Genomic DNA, 24,361 nt, shown 5'->3' with positions numbered 1-24,361 from the left:
AAGATTACATTAAAAGTTGGAATTGGGGGTTTGTGACGTCACATTTATGTAAAATTTGTACTTAGAAATGACGTAACATAAATTTCAGATGTCTTGTACTCTTTTATTGTTATTTATTTATTAGGAAAAAATATGTGTCTATAAATTTAGGGCTATCCAAAAAACGGACTAATTACTATTCATTTTACATGCCTATTTTATGATTATTGAATAGGAATAAGATCAGTGAAATTATATTGTTGTGGGATGGACTGATTTAGTTAATAAATAAAACCAAATATTAATACTTTGTTTGATTTTAAGTATATACCTTATAGGTCATCTTATGTAAAGAAATAAAAACATTTGTTACACAAATTGATTGTATATTAACTGACAAAACTCATAAATCAAAATATCACAAATACTTCATAATATAATTATGCCGGTATAAAAATAAAAACAATAAATAGCACATACAAGTTATTGCAGTCAAAATCGTAGATGTAGGTAATAAACGTATTTCCGGGTATTTCCTGTTCAGAAGTCGATTGTAATCGTTCAAAGAATACAGTTATTCCTCTATATCGTTCCTTCGCCCATCATGTTCTTTTCAGTTTGGAAAGCATCGTATTATATATCTGTGAAATAAATGAAGGTATTATTACATGAATCAGGAACACAAAATAATTACAAATAACAGCTGGCTTGATGAATCTCGGGGTTTCGTCTTGTATATATTTAGGTACTAAGACCATGTTCGGACGAAAAAAATCGAAAAAGCTTTATTTATCCACCAATCAAGATATAGAGATAAAAGTTACCTAAATGAGAAAAGGCTTAGGCTACCAGTTTTAATTTAAATCGTTTTAGTAGTTTTAGTGTGTAAGCTCGACAGACATACGGTAGTAAGGATTATTTACCTCTTCTTCAGAATTCTGCGCCGAAGAATTTGCGGTACCGTGCGGAAGCTCAGCTATCAAGGGGACGCTAGACGCTGGCTCCTTCGTCACTAACAAGCAAAAATGAACTCTATTACAAAGCTGTTTAGGTCAAATTAAGCTTAAATAGTGTTAGGATTTACAAGTAGGTACTTTAATTGGGTGAGAAACATTTTTATCGAATGTCAAAATCACCTTTTGTCTTCGAAGATTCCAGTTTTTCAGGCTGTAATAAAAATGTTAGATTATTAGTATGTAGGGTTATTATTTCTGCATTACAAAGCGAAGCCACTAACAGGGTAAAATAATGTTGTACTCGATTTTAATGTATCGATAAGTTAAAAAGGCACTTACAATTTCAGTGATACTTGGCCTGAAGAACTTCGAACCCATCTCTCTTTCGCTCGTGCCGCCCATTATCTGAGATGCTACAATAGTAATTATATTATTGATCAGTAACCTATGGTTGGTGGCCTAGTGTCTAAAGCGATTGCCTGTTGAATAAAATACAATGTTTGCGGCTTGTGTCCAAAAGGCTCCGACCCTACCGAACCGATTTGATAAATCTTTCACGGTTGGATAGCTAGACTATCCTCGACTAACTTAGGCCGTATCTTGTCCGGAAACAGAAAAAAACGGCTCATAGATTTTATGAAGCTAAAGTAATCTGTAATTGAAAATTACGGGTAGGTAGGTTATATGTTTTCCTGTTTTATATAGTGTTTATTATATAGTGGCGGCGGGCGGCTAGAGAAGCGGTACTGACACGGCTTGCCCCAGACGGACTCGCGGTAGTTGACGCGCTTGCCGGCGCGGCGGCGCTTGGAGCGCGTGCGGCGGGCGGCGGGCGCGCGGGACTCCGCCGACACGCGCCGCGCCACGCGGTGGTACAGGCAGCGAGACGACACGTTCGACACCTAGGTAGTAAGCATGTATCGAGGAAAACCCAGTGACCACGTAGTCTACTTCCTTTCAAGAAAAGGGCTACAGGAGAAGTAAGAAAGGTTCAAAAATATCCACTTTCCCTAAATAAATTTGGGAAAACAGAGCAAGAAATAGAAGACTGGGTAATTTTAAAAGTATTTTTTCTTTTGAAGGTTAACAATTATGTACCAGTTCACACTGCAGGTCGTCCACTTCGTCCTCCATGATGTCGTGCTCGTCGGAGTCATTGGCGGGGACGATCAGCAGCTTCGTCTCGGGACAGCTACTGGTCACCATTAGCTGTGACGACTTCGGGAAGATTAGCCACTGCGCTGTTCACTATGTAAGGTACTGACCAGTTCACACTGCAGGTCGTCCACTTCGTCCTCCATGATGTCGAGCTCGTCAGAGTCCTTGGCGGGGACGATCAGCAGCTTCGTCTCGGGACAGCTACTGGTCACCATTAGCTGTGACGACTTCGGGAAGATCAGCCGGTGGGCGGTTCTGTGAGTTAAAGCTTAACTTTAAGACCAGGCTAAAGAAAATTAGACATGATAAATAAATAAATTAATGTACATAGATAGCGACGTATAGGTATTCGTACCTAGGTATATAAGCAGGTGGCTGGAACACTTCCCTAGTAGCCATATCCTGACAGATTCCATCTAGCAACACGATATCTTCCATCAATTCGTTTACTACGAACACCTATCGAGAAAGAAATTCTTGATGACATTAAGTTAAGAATTACGTTTGGAGCATCACCAGATTTTTTAAAATGAAAGCAATAAGTATTCTCGAATGATTGATTGAAATATATTTAAACTGTAGATAGTAACGTTCTAGAAGACTTCATGTTCAAAATGTTACCTTAAAAGCCTTAAGACAAGGCACAAAGGCATGTTCAAGCCTCATGCTGAGTCGTTCCACCGGCCAGCCGTGGTACGCGGGCACGGTGGGCAGCACCATCATACTTAGCTTGATGCCTATCTCTCGCCACATGGAAGCTTCTAGACTACAATACAAAGAATGGACGTTTCATCTATATGGATGACTTTTGGGATACTAAGATATTCTTTGAAGCATTAAACCCCCTCGAAGAAGGTCATTTGGACCACTTCAATTAACTTTTTTGAGCTCAATCTTCTTATCAGTTTTTTCAAATCCGCTACTGTGTAGCTTTCGGGGACGCCGGCTTTGCCTACCATACTATTTCTATCACAACGGGGAAGCTGCACGATCCAGTAACATGGGCTATACTTTATCCGAATAAGAGACGATTTTCTAATAATCAGTTAACTTGTATCACTCGAGTAAATATGACTACGTGACATAAGTATTTTCTATACAAGAACACGAAGGCATGTTCAAGCCTCATGCTGAGTCGTTCCGCCGGCCAGCCATGGTACGAGGGCACGGTGGGCAGCACCATCATACTCAGCTTGATGCCTATCTCTCGCCACATGGAAGCTTCTAAACTACAATACAATACAAAGAATGGACGTTTCATCTATTCTATGTGGATGACTTTTGGGATGCTAAGTGTAGTATTTGATGAGTAAACACAATTGAAGAAGGTCATTTGAGCCATTTTAAGTTAGTATTTTGAGTACAATCTTCTTCTTATCGAGTAAGGTGTTCGTTTAATCACCTAAAAAGCCCTAGCGTCATTGTTTCCTCAAATCCACCTGACGGCCTCTGACGTTGAATTGTAACAACGACTGCTACTGAGAAGCATTCGGGGACGCCGGCTTTACCTATGTACGTGCTAAATTTTCTTTTATAGTTGGGAAGCTACGCTACGAAAAAGGGCCGATTTCTCAATCATCACTTTTATCTGGTGAATAAAAAAATATACAAAAGCAAAATAATAATTGAAAAATCGGCACAAAGGGCTAGCTATAAATGGCTAGTTACTACAGGTTAACCAAACTTACCCCATGATAGGATGCGGCGCAAGATTGAAAGCCTCCTTGATGACGGGCAGAGTGATGTAGTACGCTTGCACCGCCGAGTCACAGCGGACCGTATAGCTGTATGGACGATTTGTTAGCACCTGCGATTTCAGTAGGTACTCAGTTAATAAATTTTAGACTTTATTGATCCACAGTTGCATTTATAAATCTCGACTGCCTGTTGCCAGCGGGATTGTTCGAAAGAGTTATCGCGGCCCTGGTACATAAAGGGTTTAGGTTGGGTTGGGTTAGAAGGAACATGGTGGTTTTTTAATCAGTTAGTTCTTCTTAACCCTCACTTCTTCCTAGCAACTTTGGCCAGATCGTCCATCCAACTAGTGGTAGGCCTGTCCATGCTACGTGTTCCAGGCCTAATTTATATGGAGCTGAAGCCAAAATTAAATCTCTAATCGCAAATCAACTAAAGATAGTTTATGAAAATCCACACCACAAATATTTCCTGAAAATAAATGCTAAATTATTCCTACTTACCCCTAACACTCCCACAGCGTTCCCAGACACAATATAATCCTGGCTTGGATCCCCAAACTTGAGGTCTGTAAGGAACTCGTAGTTCGGTATGGCTTCATCGAACTCCTCGTCTGGTGGAGTATATGTTGCTTCTAATAACCCTGATACTAGGATATACATGCCTTTTGGCTCGTCTCCTGTAAATAGGACTTGTTTTATTGATAGGTACTAAGATTTTTTTTGGTTTAATTTCGGGGTCTCAATTCAGAGGATTTACAGATTTAGGTCAACAGAAAACACTGCCGGGGCTGCGGGTTGTTCGAAAGAGATACCGCGGCCCTGCCACATAAAAGGCCCACGACGGAACAAAGTAACATCATTAAAAAGTAACTATTTTTAACTGAGGTATGTGTATGGAACTTGGTACTTATTCAGATCTCACTTCTTTTATAGGCGAAGCATTCCCATATTATCGAACTTGGCAGTCTTTCACATTTTTGTTTTGGGTGGGTTTTCATTTATTTTTGTAAGGTTGTTTATTTTATTTTTTTCTTATGATTGAGTTAGTTAAGAAAATGTCTCATTTATACTATCTTTCAGATTTTTGAATATGGACTATGCTTCTTACAATGAAATGAACTAGAATAACTAAATGGACTAGATTTACCAACTGACTGACATGACATGTTATCATATATTATGTTCGTGGATCAAAGTTACACATTCGTTATTTTCGAAAGTGACTCACACTTGGCCGTTTTCAGATTTTTACTTTACTTTGACTAAATACAAACCTTTGTAACGAATTTCAGATCGGTACGACCATTCGAAGATATATTGTATAAATATAGATAAATTTAGTTCGTTTTAGTTCCTTAGGGGTATAAACCCTCCATTATTTTGAAACCGACTCACACTTGGCCATTTTCAGATTTTTTCCTTTACCTTGACATAAAGACCTACCTCCATGCCAAATTTCAAGTCAATACGACCATTGGAAGTGGTCTAGGTTTTTGATGAGTGAGTGAGTCAGTCAGTGAGTGTATTAGTAAAAATAGCGATTTTCTGACGTCAATATCTCAAGACCTACAATAGGTATATTAATGAAATTTTGTATTTTAGATAAGTGAGGGGGTCTCAACAGATACTAGAAATTTGATATGTGTAAATAAAATAGATTTTGAGTTATAGGGGGGGTCGAATTTGGCCCGAAATGGTTCGTGTAATATAACCCACGGCCGGTGTGTCGCTTTTTTTGCTCGAACTTGGCGGACACACTGCCGTGTGTCTAGATAGATCGACCTATGTGACCCGTAAAGTGAAAAGATGAAGAAAATTATAATTGTAACAAATACTCGATTTATGTAAGCCTATACCGACTTTCTTGCAAATTAATTCCTATATCTCCAAACTGTTCTGTTCTGTTACAGCCTTTTTATCGTCCCACTGCTGCACACAGGCCTCCTCTCATACGGAGAAGGATTGAGCATTAATCACCACGCTTGCTCAATGCGGGTTGGTGATTTCAGACTTTATAGTCCAGGTTTCCTCAAGATGTTTTCCTTCACCTCTCTGTGTAAACCTATACCGACTTTATTGCAAATTAATTTATGTATCTCCAAACGGACCATTGTATTTACCTCCCCAAGACTTAAGTTAAGTTCCTTAAAATTACCTCTGGATATCAAAATATCGTTGATATTAAAATTCAATATCTCTGAGTTCTCGAGGAAGAAGTCAGCTATCCTCTCGTTGCCTTGCAGCCACGACACGGCGCGCAATTGCGTCTGGAATTTACAATGACACTCATTCTGATAGATTTTGACTAGTTGATATTTATATTAGCTCACCTCTTTGTTAAATTAGGTGTTAATATCGCTACCGGTAAAAATTAAACCGAATCCCAAAAACACTGAAAAGCAAAAAAAAACTATTCTTAGGCGCATCGGCCTAGAAGTCAGTGTCTAATGGATGTACCTAAGTTTATTTCGGCACCGACTTCTAGGCCGATGCACCAAAAATTAGATTTTTTGCGTTTTTGAAAGTCAGTTTTTTTTTTACTATCCGCATAACTAGAAAGTTTTCATTAATACGAATGATATATATAAGCCCAAACGCGAGGTAGTTTACACATTCAGTTGTCAAGTTTCCTCGACCTTCTCTGGTCTCCATCATCAGGTCAGCTCTAAACTTTCACTGTTGAATAATGGTATCAGATATACACCTGAGTGTCAAGTTTTTACCCGAAACCGATTTAACTTTCGAAACCTAGATGTTTTTGATTAAAATGCCTCTAAACTTGCCTCAGGAGAAGACGGTGCAACGAGGCTACCTTTGTGTCGACACAGTTGGATCTTCGACTGTATCGCATTCAGCAGTAACTTGTATTCCATTTCATCCAGGAAACCTTATGGAGAAAATCCATGAAAAAAGTCTTAAAATAAAACACTTAACACTTAGAAACTAGACTAGCTTTATCACGCGATTTGACCCGCGTTTCGAGGTAGATCCTTCCCCCAATATCTCAATATCCCATTGGGAAGGATATCCCAAAAGCTAAATAAAATATCCTGTCTTGAGTTATATTTATCGGCAGTATATCCAATCGGCTAAAATCTTTTACCGTGTCAGTGAAACAGACAAAATCATCATCATCTTCCTGCCCTGTTCCCAAGTCATTTGGGGTTGGTGCAACATGTCTTATTCTTCCATTCCTCTCTGTCAGATATCATACTTACATCCACTCCCTTCTGCTTCATGTCCTCTTTCAGGCAATCAATCAGTGAAACAGACAAAATAACATTCGAAATTAAGTATTCTTGTTGGTTGTCAAAAATTATCTGTGAAGCCGAAATGGGTTAAAATGCACAGCCCATGCAGTCTTCTCAAGTCTACCTTTCTACTTACCTTCCTCTTTAAGCTGCATGGCATCCAAGATCATGATGTTGAGTGTGGAAGTAGTGGCCTGTCTGGTCTTCACTGTAATCGCCGTCCAGGGTCGATCGCGTTGTAGCAAACCTAACTGTCTGGTCACTGATAATCTGTTAGGAGGAAATGAAACTGTCTGGTCACTGGCATATCTACGAGAGTGATGAAAGAAAACTGTTTGGTGACTGATACTGTATGGGGAGGAAAAAATAAGATTATCTGGTCACTGATAGTCTGTGAGGACGAAACGAGCTTGACTGGTCACTGATATAATAACTATAATTAATCTACTAGAAGGACAAAACAAAACTGTCTGAAAAGATGATTTCTGACACTCACGCTTACAAGTCTTCAAGATGTGAGTGTAAGAGAAATATTCTGGTTAAGCTTCCGTCTTGGAGAGGCCTATGTCCAGCAGTAGACTGCGATAGGCTGATGATGATGATGATGATGATGATGATGAAGCTTCCGTCTGCGATTTCATCCGCTAGTCTATATGTTAATCTGTTATATAACTAAGCTATATCACTACCAAATTTCATCGAAATCCATCCATTAGTTTGGTGTAATTTACTCCAAACAGATTTGTAATTTAAAACCTTGTTAAACTCTGTTACCAGGTGCATTTAATACTGCTTTTACGAGGACTATACAAATAAAAGTTGCACTTAACTATCGTTGTCCAATTTAGTGGTAAGATTTTCTTGTATCTGCTTATTGTCCACTAACTGAGGCAAGAGACTGCATACTTCTTGAGTGCCAGTCACGAAACCCTGTAAATATAATATTTGTCTAAATAATATTATTTAATCCCGTCGCTTAGGATCCTTTACAGCGTCCATGTCCAGTTTCAGAGTCTGCCCTTAACCATGGATGCTGTAAAGGATCCGAAACGTCTGGATAAAATAATATTTATATAACCGCGATAAAATCCGTAAAAGTAGTTTTATTTCAATGTCTAATATTCGCGCAAGTGAAATCAATAATAATTGTTATCAGATTTTGAAGAATGGAGATTATTTAGTTATAAGAAAAAGGTATTTTCTGATGATCTGATTGTTTCCCGTGCTAATTTGATGCATTTTGAAACTTCACATGGAGAGAGGCAGAAGTTTGTATGAATGTTTGTAACTATTTTACATAAATATACTGTCTGGGTTTTGATCTTGTCAGTAATTCAGCTTATACATCAGATTCACATATATACTTTTTAGGAAAGAGTTCGAACGGGAGCGAACCGCGGGGAAAAACTATTTTAGACAATTCCAGTGATCAAAAACAATTATTATATTTATTTTTTACGATAACAAGTACCTTGCCCACGTCATAACCAAACGCCAGTTGTATATCTATCATTCGATCTATGTACGCCATGATTTTGGGCACTGACACCCTGAAACAAACCAGGAAATCAAAGAGAAATACAGGCTCTATACGGTATAATTTACACTGCCGCGGTAGCGACTTACAGATGCAACGAAATTGTGCACAGCATAAAAAAATAATGTAAAACATAGAAAAATATTATTCTACTTACGTTGTAAAGTCGATTCCATTCCATTCTGTGACATTGTAAATTGAGCCTGACATACCATACCATCTTTGATTATATATATGTCTAGATGTAGCGTCGAGTACACGCAAGCGTGGAAAAAAATGTCGATGAACTGCTCATCGACAGGAGCTTTCCTGTCAATCAGAACAGATCGTGCCGCTTAACTGTCAAAACGTATTACGCGCGCTAACTAAAATACATATAACAGAGATAAAATGACGACATGTGCAATTAAAGTCTGCCGGAATTATAAAGGAAGGCTAAAAAGTTCCAATAACATCACCTATCATCGGTAACTGACCCAGAAAATAAATATTTGTTTTTTGTAATTATGTTTACTAAATCACGCCATATTGTATCAGTGTTGCCAGTTTCTGTTTTTCATTTTCCCAACTTCACGTATTTATGTTATGTATAAAGGATATTTTTTTAAGCATTGCGCAAAAAAATAATAGGTATTATTTCTATTTTTATTGCTCGGATAGACATTTTCTGATTCTCCAAAATATTATCTACTATTAATTGATTAGTAAATTATGGTCATCAACGTAACATCATTTTTTAATAGAATTCCAAGTAATCCTATTGTTAGGAGTCAGTGGATAGACTGCATTAAAAAAAGCCGCGGAGATGCGATGTGGACACCAACAAAAAATACCGTAGTGTGTTCCGATCACTTCCGTAGCAAGGACATGAGTACCGTCGACAAGATGAGGCGCCGAAGACTTACAAAAGGTGCAGTGCCAAGCAAGGTTCAATTTTCTATAAAGTTATAGTTAAACCGAATAACACTATGTATACAAACTTATTTAATTAGTCTATTTTTTTTGATTATTTATTGGAGAATCGTAGAAGCTGGTATCATTATTTACGTCAAAGCGCAGTGCAAAATGACATCTACACGCACACATGCATAACAATTTTGTCTCTACTTCTTTGATGGGATTATATGGTGACACTCCATCTAGACATATATATAATCAAAGCATACCATATATGGTTCTCAAGACCCAAGCAGAAATTTCATGCCTCTTTACATTGACTTAAGACTTATATCAATATGAAGAATATGTTAAGAAGTGTTAGGTTTTCCCTTCGTGCGTCTCCCCACTACCGTTTTCTTGTCCATCTTAGGTAAAAAGAGGTCAAAGAGGCGTCAGCAAACCCCAGCAGCCAAGGCCTGCCGAGGCTGCGGGATTGTTCGAAAGAGTTACCACGGCCCTGGTACATAAACGGCCTGCGACGGAATACGATGGATTTTTAGTCAGTAAGAGTCTGACACTCCCTCGAACTGCTAACCCAGAACGGGAGGGGTCATTTGATGATCATCCATCAAAAAAAGGGTCTCAAGACTTTACACCGTTTTTTTTCCCAACTTAGGTTTCATATTACTTCTACTTCTTTCAAGTGTCTACTATGTACATAAATGGTCTAAATAAATAAATAAAACGTATAATACCTGGCCAATTTACACAATCGCAAGAACCGTAACATCCTCAGCAGCTTAGTAGCCGTGATGAAACTGGAGTTCATATTGCTCCACTTGTCCCAAGGAGTGACAGCATCTATGATGTCTAGAATTAAGTCTGAAATATTGTTGATAGAAGAATATGTTAGTTAGATACTATCATGAATACGAAAATGTGTCTTATTTCAAGTGGCCATCCAATCCTCGAGCCTTTTTCCCAACAATGTTGGGGTCGGCTTGAAGTCTAACCGGATGTAGCTGAGTACCAGTGTTTTACAAGATCTTGTTTCAAGTGGCAAAAAGCATAAATGAATCGTTTTACATTATACGGGACATCAATTTCTAAGCCGGATCCGATTTGTGCAGACTTTAATCATAGCACAATTGTCGGATTTTCAATTCTGCAAAAATCTGATCGGGATTCAATACTGATGTCTCGTGTGAATGTGGTGTTAGTTTGAAAGAAAATCATCGCAAGAGTTATACATATGCAATCTACCCTTATCCATGACCACCAATTAAACGAGACTAGCTTAAGAGATACATATGACCCAAATGCGAAAATACAGAAGATTCCTATTTCTTTAGCTTATAGTAAGTATGTCTTACCCCCGGTAGCCATAACAATGATGAAAAAGTCTAGTTTGTTCCAATGTGACTTGAAGTAGCCGCGAAATCCGAGTGCACACATCTTGATTATCATTTCTAATACATACACTATGAAGAAGAACCTGAAATAATATGCCAATTTATTTTCGATGTCATCTCAAAAGAGGAGATCAGCTGCTTGCAATAAAATAAACACTATTTATCAGTCTAAACCCGGAATACTAAAACGTTACTTAACTTTAAGTGTGATTTAAAAGTATCTCTGTCGCAGCAATTTATAGGTAAGTGCAACAATGAACAATGACAAAATCCTGATATTTTAATGCATAAAAATGGAAGTATTGGGCCATACGTTTCACTTATGGTTACGGAAATGACTGATTTAGAATATACTACTATATAATACTATGCCACCATTTAAGCGAATTTGAACCTCAAGGCAGGTCAAAAGTGATTATATTTATGAATCAGTCAATATTTTTTTTCATTATATGGACCTATTGAAGATTCCTACGAAACTTCAGAAGCTAAAAGGCAGGTACTAAAGTGGGAATGGTTACAGAATGGAAGCTACTTACATATTAAGACCCCTTATAGCAATCATAACAGATTGAGCGACGGGAGCTTTCAACAGCACCTCGCACAGTATAACAGGAGTGTTGCACAATATCATGAAGTAGATGAAGCCGTCGAACCACACGTTTGTGACTAGCCTGTAGCAATGTTGCCGCCATGTCTGCCGAGGGACTTGGGCGTTTGCGGCTTCGGGAGTCATCATGTTCACGAGTTTGCGGCGGAGCCAGATCGCGTGGGACTTTTGGAAGATAAAATATGTATGAGTATATAATTTGTGAAAATTCTTAGTTTGAAACTAAGGTTATTAAAATCGAAAATATATTCTGGAAATTACATCGCACAGGGATGATGCAGATTCATTTTTTCTATGTTAGTATTTCAAAGTGGTAGAGTATGGTTAAGGCCTCCATCAAAGTCAATCGGACCGGAGAAGTTTGTAAGCAACCAATAGAATTTCTTCACTCAGGGAATTGGCCGAAACAAGACGTCTAATATCGGAATTCTATTTGGTATTTAAAAACTTCTCCGTCCCGCTTTGATAGAGTCTGAACCATAAGCTTAGCAATACGTGCAAAAATGATTCTCTTCTGCAAACCAGAACGTAGACACAGAAGGCTTCTAACCTTGGGTTTCCACAAAGTCCCTAGCTGCTCCAAGCTGACCCTACCAACATCAGAGTCAGCAGCCACTTCGACTGCTTGCACCAGCACCCTGACTCCATCCTTACTGATCTTGCCGTGCTCATACTGTCTCCAAAATGATATCTTCATAGCTTTGAGCACGCGTTGGTTCGCTTCCCTGAGATGATAGAATTATTCTGATAATATCCCTTTTGACAGACTACTGTGGTATGTACTTATTTAACCTCGTCTCGAGGGACCTAAATAGTAAATAAATAAATCGTTTATTACTTCCCTTTGTACATAATTTTACAATATTTTGCTTAATTCTAAGAAAGTGCTGATGTATGATGTACGTCCTGCAGTCACATAAAAAGTTTTTCTTTTTTTAGCCTATGTTGTCCCACTGCTGGGCAAAGGCCTCCCCCATAGCCTAGCACCATAGCCCGGATAAAAAGTATCCAAGATAAATGGGCAATGTAAAACTGATAATACTTTTTAAATTATTCTATGATTCAAAGATACACGTAGAACTGAAGATTAATGCTTTTTTGTCAGGACTTAAAAATGGAATCATCATAAAAATAAGCTACAAAAACATTACATTTGCTGATGGCATCGCCTATGTGGACATATAAAAGGGTAAGTACCTACCTAAAGTCTGTTTTAACAAAAGATACCTAAAAGTCAATTTTACCTGGTCATCTCAGCAAACTCTTTCTTGGTAGGCTCATTGGGAATCTCTCTCTCACAATCTGGGCAAGTGGTGTAGTGGTAGCCCATATACGTGTCATCTTCACTGTCTTCGTCACGACCAGACATTTGCAGTTGATACGGGTGTTTTATTGTAGTTCCTGATAGAAGACCAGGATTTGAAATTGAAAACTGTTTATTTCAACAAGTTTTTTACGTTACCTAGAATTGCCTGTGGCGTTAATTCCGCCTGTGTAATTTAATGTTGCATATAGTTAAATAAACACAAATCTGAAAATGACCGTTACAGAAATTGTTGGGTTTTTTAATTTAGAATTTTGATTATATGGTGTCAAAAATCGTGCTTTAGGGTTCGTCGCTTTGAAGCAAAACAAAAAAGTGTCTGGTCATTAACAATAACCAGACACTTTTTTGTTTTGCTTCAAAGCGTCTGTGGTGAAAAGTGTCTGGTCATTATGAGTAACCAGACACTTTTCTAGGAGGGCGTAACAGGTTCTCTAGAAAGCAAAGATTCCACTAAAACTTAACAGTACAGTTAAACATGGTGTGTTATGGTATGATAGATATTTCCACGTATTCGAGATTTTATAACTAGATATAACGAACCTTCTTGCACCAAATCCCAGTTAGCATCAGCGAGGAATTTGTCCATCTTCAGCATGGATATACAGCGGTCTCTGGTCATCATGATGCGTTTGACACAATTCGTCATGTTCGCCTTCTTGGCGAGAGATATCTCTGCCAAGCCTAGGATCTTGAGCACTCTCGTCATGCTTGTAGCGTTTATTAAAAGAGAGAGGATGACGAGACCTGCTGTTTGGATTATGAAGATCTGGGAACGAAACGAAGGTATTTTTTTTTCAGATTTCTAGCCTATCTAACTATATGGTTCCTAATAATCTGCAAGGGTAAAGAATGTAACAAGAGATAGTAATAAAGTATTAGATAGAAAAGCTTCAGCAGTCTTGCTTTTTTCCAATTACATTGGGGTGCTCTTCTAGTCTGGGGACCACTGTTTTACATGGAGCGACTACCTACCTGTTCTTATCTTGCTTCTTCATAATCAGATGATGTCTGCAGCACGATGAGCACTCTGATGCACTCAGCATGGACACTCTCTAGAGTGTTGAGGTTGAGATTTTGAGTCTCTATATGAGTGTTGAGGAAGAATAAGACCTCTTTTTTATCTTACCTGGCCAGCATCAGACACCATAGGAGTTTGCAACACTATAAGCGCCAGGCAAAGCGAGAGAGGTCCTCTTAGCCCTCCCCATACACACGCCATGCAGTGTTGCCATGTCATACCGTAGCCTATGTGACGGAGGAGAGGAGTCATAGCGGCGTATACCATTAACCTTAGGAAGAAGTTAAAGAATAAGTTTTGGACAGATCCCCAAGTTATTTATGATAGTACAGACAGCGTTCTTTTGTTTTCTAACTAGCTTCTGCCCTACCTCGCGCATCCCGATATAAAGTAGCCTCTAGCTAGGTTTAGCTCAGTGGTTCTTAACCGGTGGTCCGCGGACCACTGGTGGTCTCTGGAGGCATTCCAAGTGGTCCGCGAAGCTTCGCTTCGCGACGTTGCTATCCGTCTTACGTATATATCCATCTTTGTCCAACAGAAAAAAATGTATGTTTGGGCTACATTTTACGTAATTTTGGTTTTGAGTCTTAAAAATAATTAAAATTTCCCGCTCGCTTCGCTCGCGTATTCAGGAACTGTATGCTCTCGTTTTTGCATTTGTCAATAAACAAAAAATTAAGTACGTTTGGGCAACATTTTATGTCCGTACAAGTCCGAAAAAAATTTCGCGCTCGCTACGCCCGCGCATTTGTAACTACATAGGCGTGTGTATGTCTTTCTTAGCATTTAGTTACCTACAAAAGAATAGAGTACTTGCGTTTTGTAAACTTTAATTCTTTATCAAAGAACCCTCAATTTAGGCAAACCAATTTGGTGGTCCCCGGCAAGACAAACTTTTGGTAAAATGGTCCCTCATGACAAAAAGGTTAAGAACCACTGGTTTAGCTCTAGCTTTCCTCCATTAATTATTAGCTATCTAAAACTGTTTTTAATGTATTTAAGGGTTCCTGAGTCGCTTTCAAACTATTTACTTTAAAGTATTAATTTAGGTAGGTAAAAATATTTAAACTTACCTCGAACAATAAACCGTGGTATAAGTAACGAAGATCAAAGACACCTGCCGTACACTGATCACGTCGCTAACCTTCTCAAAAATCACCACCCCTATCATGGTGAAAACCAGGGTATTCGCCATATGGCCCAAAATCATCCAAAAGTTCGACACTACTTGTTCCACATCACCAGCTATTATCGACTTCTTATTGCTGACCATAACACCCGTAATCACCGTCCCCAGTAAACCAGACACATACAGGAACTTCTCACCGATAAAATATGTCAAGTAAGCCCCAGACAATGTAATTAAGACAGCACAAAGCAGGTCATAATACGTTAACGATATCAATGTGGCTGTTAATTTTCCCATCACTATGCCCAACAGAATACCCCCTCCAGCGTAACGGATTAGAAACAAGGTTATTTGCGAAGCTTCTGTTATGGCGCCGGCAATGTATCCAAAAACTGCCGTAAACTCTATCATGACGGTCACATCTCCAAGCAACCCTTCTCCGAGCAAAAGAACGCTTATGTACTTCCCTTTGGACATCGACTTCAATTGTTTCACCACTTCTAAAGGGTAAATTGGTGAGCATACGATACCGAAAAGCAGTGCAGTAGAAAAATCCCATGTAGTTTCTATCAAGTAGAAAGCCATGAACGCGGCCATTAGAGCAGTTAACAGCGCCCCTGGGACTCCCACGAGCAAAATTTGAGGGAAACTTCTCCAAAACGAATGGGCATCCACATTATACGAAGTCCGGAATATCAGTATAGGTAGGAACAGTATTAACAGCACGTCTACATCCATGAAACATATGTGTACGATCGGTTTTATGGACGGGAATCGATTTGCGCAGAAGCCTGCGATTCCTCCGAGTGAAAACATGATGACTCGATAAGGTATGCCCAAACCGATCCATAGCATGACGGATCTTACTATCACACCTATTAGTAACGTCGAGAAGACGAAGAGAAACCCCAAAGACATGGGGTAAGCCAGTGAAGGCCTCTTCGGGTCGTTAAAACTCACGTCATCTTCCGGACTCTTAAGAAAACTTGTAGAATCCAAATCATCGATATTTTCCTGACATTGTACTGTATATAACAGTAAAAGAAATATTGCAATCTTTGCGAACGACATTTTTCATGGCCTAATAGTGTTTGTTGATTTATTTTTCAAGGGTAAATCTAAGAATTTTTTTACGTCCGAAAATCTATCTACATAAGCTAGTCTATCACTAAATACAATAGTAAATAAAAATAAAATCAAATTCGAAATCAATTTAATAAAAAATCTAATACTAATAATACAAAACTGAAATGTCATTACAAAATTAAAATAAAATTACATACATACATAATTGTTATCAGAAACTAAAATAAAAAGAAATAAATAATCCGAATTACAAATCTATAGGAAATAGCAATCTTACTCCGTTCGTTTTAGTAGGACTTTTGTATGGCGAAAATTTCTGAGGAGCCTTTCTAGGCGATTTCCTAGGCGTCACACTTTTTCGGGCTTCTATTTTTTCCAAATCCTTAAGTTCCTTATATGCGGTTTCTAACATCCGTTTCTTCCAGTCTTCATAAGGCTCTAATACTTCTTTTAGAGGCTCGTCAACTTTCGGTACGTCGACATCCATATTTTCTTCAAGTTCAACTGTAAAAATATAAAATACCATCATTTTTGGTAGTTTACTATAATTCAGGAGAACTGGATACGATAAGGTGGTAGTACAAGAATGTTTATGAATACCAAAAAGGTTTCTGACAGCGGTGGGATTCGAACCCACGCCCTTTCGGACTGGTGCCTAAAACCAGCGCCTTAGACCACTCGGCCACGCTGCCTACATGGTCTAACCTTGAATTACATGATTAGCTGTGTTATTTAATTTTGATGTTAAATACATATTAAAAAATAATTAAGTCCAATTGGAAGAAATTAAATAAAGAGACTTTCAAATAGCTTAGCTGTTTTTTTATTTGTTAGAAAAATTGGTTCAGTAGATCCAGAGATTATCCCTTTCAACATCACAAAACTTTGCCTCATTATAATAATTAGCATAAATGAGTAAACAATAACCGTCTTACCACAAAAACTTTTTAACGTCAGTTTAAGCCTTGTCTAAAAAAATGTCAAATTATGACATTGACATAAGGTTCATTTTGGAGCCACAATTTTTTTAGACAGGTGTAAAACAGCCGTTTAAGTTTTTGTAGTAAGGCCATAAAAGTCTTTACCATTTTCAGTCACAGCCTTAGCTGGTCGTCCCCGTTTCTTCTTAGCAGTAGCAAAGTTGAGGTCAATGAATTTTGTCCAGTCTGCATCGAGTTTGGCCCACTGTGCAGGCTTCAGTCTTGATTTCTCTATTACTTTACTCTTTGGTACTTTCACCTTGTTCACTCTGAAAAAATATAGTATTGCTTTTAATAAACTATGTAGCATTTTTGAATACTTTTTTTCATAAACCTTAAAGGAATAGAAACATTCTAATTTATAGTGATTTTGGTTGAAGTGGGAGAGAAATTAAGGCTGTACAAAAATAAATCTTTGTTGGGTGGTAAACTCATGAACCAACCCCATTTTCAGTTACACATGTTCAAGCTTTAGGAAGAAACCCTTTTTGGCTTATCCAGTTTTTGAGAATCAAGATAATAAAGTGTTTTAAAACCCACCTGCAAGCTTGATATACAGCCATGCAAACATACTGAGGAAGATTCAGATCAACTTCCTGAAAATGAGTAAAATTAACAATTGACTAAATGTTTCAAATGTCTACATATTCATGTTCAGAGATGGATTTTGATGAAACATGACAGTAATATAGTTTATATATAATAACAAATGGGCTACTTTAAATCCACAATCAGAAATTAGTTTCTTTATGAAGCAGGAGTAACTACTGGCAGAAGCCAGTCTACACAGACAAGGCCAATATTTTTTTTTTTATTATGGTACATGTTAATACCTCTCCAAATCTATAATGCCTCCTTAAAATTAGCTTTATAATACTACATTTACCATCTTAGACTGTCTCTGGTACTCCTCAAGTATTCTATCAGCCAGGTCCTGAATGCCAGAACACTGCAGCGTCAGACACAGCATGGTGGTCGTCAGCTTATCACTGTTCAGTTCTAGAAGATTCTGCACCACTTTCTTAGTGTTGTTGTAGGCTAAGGGCTTTAGGCCTGAGTATTTGATTGCCGTTTTCTGCAATGTAAGTAAAAGAAGTGTAGATATTGTTGTAATAAAATCTTAGACCAAGTACACAACTCTGCTTCGAAATTAGCAACTAAACTCAGGTGAGTGTGTCCAGAGATATACAACAATTAGAATTTAATTTTTAAAAGATTTAAGTTTAAGCCCATAAATAGGGTTGCCTTTCCTCCAGACAAGGTTATATATTTCCTTCCTTTGGATTTTAATAAACCTGAAGCCCAGAAATGATAAGAAGAAGAATTAGAACATCTTCAAACCAAACTCATCAATATAGTGAAGTATACTTACAACATCTAAATCAGCTCCCAACATAGCCGCAGCCAAGTCTAAGCATATCACCACTTTACTGGTGTCAGTCATATTGCTGCCAGCCATACTCTTTGTTTGTAGTAGACGCTCATACTCAGCTGCTTTGCTGAAAACATATAGAGTTTGATAATGAATACACTATCACAGGATATTGTTAAGTTTGGTTTCACCCACATGAAAAAATAACTACTGCTGCAATCAGGCAAATAACAGGCTTACTAGGATCCTCCAGGTACGTGCGAGATAGCAGACAGTTTAGTAGCAGGATTAAGACAATGTTACAAACAAAATAAAAATATAAGTGTATAAACAAAGACTAAGTTGTATGCAAACAACCTGTGTGGCTATGGCATATGTAGTACTAAGAAGGTTAGTAAAGCATCCTTAATTATGAGACGTTATCTATCACGGTAAACTATGATAATAATCGTTTGGTCAGCCGTGGGAACATACATTGAACTTATTGTAAACAACCTAAGAACATAACCATATAAAGTTCAGAAAGTTTACTATATTTCAAACAATTGTTATTTTACGGGTATTTCCTAGGTCAGTGGGGTAGATGTCTGCAATAAGCATAAGAATAGCATCATCGTATTAACAATTTTATAAATAGAAAGTAATTTTGTGCTCCACAACAAACGTGTTTGTTTACTCACTTTAAAACTTTTTCCTCGTCCCCTAGTCCAAGCTTGGACGCTATAAGATGTAAAGTTTTGTTATTCAATGCCATTTTATTGCTTTATTTCCGTTCACATATACAATAAGAAAATATATTTTACGAAAATCTCTAAAATAATACAAAAAAATTCGCCCTCAATCAAACCGCGCCATTCGAACGATACTTTGACATTTGATTGAATTTCGTTCATTCATCAGCTGTCATGGAAATTGTTCATTCTTTTCCGGCATAGAGAAAAGAGGAGGGAGAGGAATTTTCTCGGAGGGCAAGGGTAGTGATGTAACCACAGTTTAAATAATATATCGACAATATTGTTTATGATTCTTTGTGTTTTTAAAGAAAAGAAAAAAACTCGTTATATAATATTAAAATGGGTTTTACCGTGCTTTAAAAAAGAAGAGATGGATTTTTATATATTTTAGTGCTAGGCAGTGGCATTACATATTGAAGCATAAACTATTTAGTCGAATAAACGTAATGAGTAGAACCAACATTTGTGTTGATTTTATGTGCCATTGAAGTACAATTAACAATAAAATCGTTATTTCCCTGCAATAAATTGATGTATCAAAAGAATTATCATCATTTTCAATAAAATCCAGAATATGACATAGTTTATCTCTTTCGTTATGGTTGGAAAATCTTCTCGATTCTCGATGACCACGCCCCTTTATCTCGATTTTGACTGAAGTTTCAATGATAAAACACCTTGCAATATCACAGGAGAAGACATGTTGATTTTTTTCTATAGGTTCTGTGAAGCCGATACGGATCGCTGTCACTACTACAAAATGTCTTTGTAGTTATCAGGGTGTAGGTCATATAATTGTAGTAATATTAACTAATCCGTGCTAATTTTCATATGTTAAACGTATCGTAAAGAGAAAGAAGAGGATCCACTCCGCCCGAATCAGGGGTGTGTATTGAGTGATACACCGATATAGATTTGTATCAAAATAATCCGAAGCTATTTATAAATATTATTTTCTCAGCTTTTACTTATGTTCAAACGTTAATAGTAACGTCTGATCTATAATTAACTTGTGAAAGTTTATAAATATTACAGTATTCCATGGTGAAGTAGTGAGTCGAGTCGGTTATTAGTGGCAAAGGTTGCCATTTTTTTAGTGGGATATAATCGTGTGTGGTGATATCAGGGCGTGATCTCAGTGCTCGGAGTCGCTCCGAGAGGGAATCCGGGGCAGTGTGAGTGGCCGTCGGCAGTGTTCTGGTGGCGGCGCGTCTGACAACTAGATACGAGGCTACTAGTGTGGTGTGGTGATTTTCAGGTTGAGATGCAACTAGTGTCAGTGCGGTCGAGATAATAGCAGTGCGTGTTGTGGTCGTGGTGACGTGATGATGCGGTCGCAGTGAGGGGGCAGAGCGACACCACGGCTTCGTCAGTGGCGGGCGGCGCGCGGGGAGCCGAGTCTCCTTCGCAGCCCAACCAAGACACGGTGGACAACGCCACTCCCACCTGCTGGTGAGTACTGACCTTACACCACCAAAAAGTTTCCACTAAGAAGTCTTCAATACTCATTTACAACAGTTGTCAAGAGATGGTCAAGAGCAATGTCATTCTATCACTCTCTAAGTACTTTTGTGTACTATTTGTCCATTAAGATAAACATAAGCAATTTGGTGTTGATTCTAAGACCACAAGTAGTTTTTACTACAATTTTCCCTAACTCTTCTGCTCAATATTTCCTGTAATTCAACTACTGAATATCTATTACCTACTTTAGATTAGAAATGAAATCTAGTAAGAACTAGCCCTTGTAGACTACTTAAAGCTATTTTTTTCTTGAATCACAAAATCTCATGATCAATTTTCTGACTATTACGTTGGTAGGTATAATAACACCTGATATACATATAATTACAATTAAAAGCAGCTCTACATTAAAGCAAGTTTAAGTTTTAACACAAATACAGCTATAAATATATCCTCAAATCTTATTTTCAGAGATTGTCAAAACAAAGTGTTATTTTGAACAAGATAACTAATTAAGGACATTAACCTAGTCAAGTGTACGGCATAAAAGGTTAGACAAATAAACCCTCTTTAAAGGAGATGAGCTATAGACAATTTGTGCACTTTTCAATGAATACTCTACAGAGTATGTATAACATTTATTAACCTTATCTGTCAGTTGAGATGAATTGAAACTGTACTTTTGATTTACACTATTCTATTTAACGGTACAACAAATATCTTATTAGATACAGGCAGAAAGATTGAAAATAATGTATTTTAAACAGTTGTAAAGTGTCTTTGTTATTGCAAAAAATGCATTTAATCATTTAATAATAAGTATGAAATATTTAATATCTCTGACTATCTTCACATTTATTGATAATTTCTCTAAAATCTATTCTGCTATAATATGGACTATATTCTAGGAATGTACCTCCTACAATAATAGCCATTTCACCTAAGATTCTTATTGCTTATCAATATAGCATACCGAACATTTAAATTCGGATTATTGATTTTAATTTATGGTTTTCTAGAATTCAAGAAATGTAGGTACATTACACTGCAGATGGAACTGTCTATCCTGTTAAATAGCCTTGAACAAAAAAATCCTAAATGATTGAACAAATGATGACATTTATCTTAGATTTTCGCAACTGTTATACAAAATTAGTTATATGCATTTATAAATTTTCATAAAGTAGGATTATTTATTGTTATGTGCAAAATGTATATTTCCTTAAAATTAGGTCAGTAATTCATATTCAATTGAGTCATTGAGTAACTTCCAGCCTTAATTAATTAGGTTTTTAGCCACAAATGTACAACAGACAAACAGGATTACTTCATTTATAATATCCATCAGAAAACAATTGACAACTTTGTGCAAGGGTTGCTCAACTGGGTTAAGATGGCTCCATGTAAAACATAGGTATAGTTATCGGCACGAATCTTGAGCTCTGACCTACATCTGCATGAGAGTACCTAGCAGAAGTGATTTATTAGCAAAGAACCAATCCCGAGTGACGGCTATGATGCGATGCACTGCGGGCCAATCACCGCTTTAGCCCGCCCCCGCGCCTCACTCCATACTACAAAAGGGACCCAATAAATTACTTCTGCACAGATGTAGGTCAGAGCTCAAGATTCGTGCCGATAACTACACTCAACTGCATTCGGTTTAAACTGGATTCCTCCTCAATATAGTTTGAGCAAAGGCTAGGCAGATAATAATGTCCTTCGACATCTCTAATTGCAAAACAATGAATGTTTGATTATAGAAATTCATCATAAGAAAAAATTGCCTTGAATTTTTTTATGCTTTTGTAAAAAAACTGAAATAATGTCTCCATAAAGAAATTCCGAGGTTACATTATAATGCATTGAAGCATCACATGCAACATCAATTTATTTGACGTTCAACTAAAGTGACAATGCAGGGTGATAGCCAAAAAATTGCATTTTATTTTTAAATGGCATTTAAATGCATGGCAGGTGTGCGCTATTAGTTTTCTTTCAGTTTTATATTCTGTATTGCAACCAGGCTCGGCATATTACTAGGCTTATAAGTTCATAATTATTTCTTTATAGTAATTATGACAATTAATTATGTTTTATTCTAATATTACTCTAAATGAATGCAGTTCCAAAATTATCACTTCAGAAACTTGTTTTTTTCTCAAGATTTTTTTCTCTGGTTGGTAATGTGATTAATTTTTAAATCTTTACTACTCAAATTTCTATTGAAATGACTGATACCAGGGTACAATAGTAAGCAGGCACTGCTGCCAACCTGTTAACACAATTTTTTCATTCAATGAGATGACAAACATATTTGTCTCACTCTGTCATTAGTGTACTATACACATACACAATAACACAAATAGATAAACAATAGGGACAAAAGTAGGTACAAAAACAGAATCTGTCGTCAATGAACTTGGATATTTAAATAACTGGAGACGCCATTGCTTTTCCGCTTTGCTAAAGGTACTAGAGCCGATACTAGGCCGAATTTTTGTTGTGGGAATTCTTCAAATGATGCCTCCCGCTATAGATGCAGCGTGAGGGAGTGACAGAATTTTACTGACAAAAACCAACCATGTTCCTTCTTGAGCCCTTCGTGTACCAGGGCCGCGATAATTCGCGCGAACAATCCCGCAGCCCCGGCAGTACCAGGCCGATCGGACTCGTGCATGTGTGCGTCAATTTTATGCGTGGTAAGATTAAATAGAGTACGCGCATAACAATGCGATAGAAAATGCATGAGTTATCTAAGCTATCACTATTTGTTGCGCTGTCTCGCCCTCCGCGCGTAATTTGGCAGACTCTTTAGCATACCTACGGATTTGTGTTCATGGCGGATCCAGTTGGTTCAATGCTCTATGTCAATGGGAAATTAAGATCATCGTCACTGACGTGGATTGACGGACTGACGCACCTATTGACAGTCAATTGGCGAATGGGAAAATTAATTTAAATAATAAAACTTGGAATGATTATTTTAGACTAATTTTATTAAGGTGTAAAGGCTACTGCTGAGGATGATTTTTTAGTTTGAGGTAAAATATGTAACTAGTTAGCTACCAAAAAAAAAACGGAATTTTTTGCAACTTACTCCATACTTTATATTTTATACAATTTACTATCCTTTAGGTGAAAATAAGGAGTGAGAGCAATAATCAATTCTGAAATAAGATTTTTGTAAAGCAAATTGTAAAACTACTTACCAAGTAAGTGAGGTTAAGCTATAAATAACTTAGATGACATAACTTGAGTGGGTGTACATCAGCTGTTCTCCCTCCCACACATTTTTTTACATTTTCACTACTTAATTGAAAGGTCTGTCTGCCTGTTACGTTATATCTGTAAAACTACTGAACCGTTTCCTTCAAAGATGACAAAACTAGATAACTTGCGAAGACATCTCAGCTTATTTCCGCGATAAATTCTATGTATGTTCATTTCTCAAGAATCACTTAGTTCCTTCCGTTTGGTGAAAATAGCACGATAATCCGTCCACTAGTTTTTGAGTTAGCGCGAACACACAGACGCACTACTCAGAATTATGTTTTATAATATTTATGTATGTACTGATCTGTGATTTTATGATAGCATAAGGATGCGTCCACATGTATTAATATCAAGTTTGTCCGTTTTCAAAAGAGGCGCGAGATGCACTCGGCACTTACATAATACAATCTTCTTGCAATACGCCGAAAGTGATGCAACGTTATTTGCGAAGAAGGATACTAGCGAAGACTGCCGACTCTTGATTCGTACATAATCG

General features: G+C 37.5%; 3 protein-coding genes and 1 non-coding gene across 8 annotated transcripts in view; 1 reads left to right on the top strand and 3 right to left on the bottom strand.

The window, feature by feature from the left end:
- Positions 1-402: 402 nt before the first annotated feature.
- On the bottom strand, positions 403-16,024 carry LOC124641443 (sodium/hydrogen exchanger 10-like). The gene is made up of 23 exons (XM_047179511.1): positions 14,898-16,024; positions 13,933-14,095; positions 13,347-13,572; positions 12,724-12,880; positions 12,030-12,204; positions 11,409-11,644; positions 10,831-10,952; positions 10,213-10,339; positions 8,513-8,591; positions 7,872-7,971; positions 7,178-7,330; positions 6,574-6,677; positions 5,946-6,057; positions 4,292-4,467; positions 3,782-3,900; positions 2,715-2,859; positions 2,449-2,552; positions 2,201-2,348; positions 1,687-1,837; positions 1,275-1,348; positions 1,116-1,146; positions 884-991; positions 403-620 (listed from the first exon to the last, which is right to left on the bottom strand). The coding sequence occupies exons 1-23, from the start codon at positions 16,022-16,024 to the stop codon at positions 613-615; spliced, it is 3,945 nt and encodes a 1,314-aa protein (XP_047035467.1). The 3' UTR covers positions 403-612.
- A 152-nt stretch (positions 16,025-16,176) lies between these two features.
- Positions 16,177-19,278, bottom strand: LOC124641632 (origin recognition complex subunit 6). The gene is made up of 6 exons (XM_047179790.1): positions 19,072-19,278; positions 18,392-18,518; positions 17,906-18,094; positions 17,560-17,615; positions 17,125-17,288; positions 16,177-16,543 (listed from the first exon to the last, which is right to left on the bottom strand). Exons 1-6 carry the CDS (start codon positions 19,143-19,145, stop codon positions 16,287-16,289), a joined length of 867 nt encoding a protein of 288 aa, XP_047035746.1. The 5' UTR covers positions 19,146-19,278; the 3' UTR covers positions 16,177-16,286.
- On the bottom strand, positions 16,652-16,731 carry Trnal-uag. Its single transcript has one exon. It is a non-coding gene; the product is annotated as a tRNA-Leu (tRNA).
- A 488-nt stretch (positions 19,279-19,766) lies between the features above and the next one.
- The window catches only part of LOC124641405 (guanine nucleotide-binding protein G(s) subunit alpha), a 38,108-nt gene continuing 33,513 nt past the window's right edge, over positions 19,767-24,361 (top strand). The window contains exons 1-2 of one of the 5 annotated variants that reach the window (XR_006985682.1): positions 19,767-19,907; positions 20,384-20,577. The gene's annotated coding sequence lies outside the window, so the exon portion shown is untranslated. The other 4 variants (XM_047179478.1, XR_006985680.1, XR_006985681.1 and 1 more) reach the window with 4 other exon arrangements.

The sequence above is a fragment of the Helicoverpa zea genome, chromosome 22 (assembly GCF_022581195.2).
Source record: "Helicoverpa zea isolate HzStark_Cry1AcR chromosome 22, ilHelZeax1.1, whole genome shotgun sequence".
In the NCBI taxonomy this organism is placed as follows: Eukaryota; Metazoa; Arthropoda; class Insecta; order Lepidoptera; family Noctuidae; genus Helicoverpa; species Helicoverpa zea.
The sequence above is the reverse complement of the archived record's forward strand: the minus strand, read 5'-3'. Positions and strand labels throughout refer to the sequence as shown.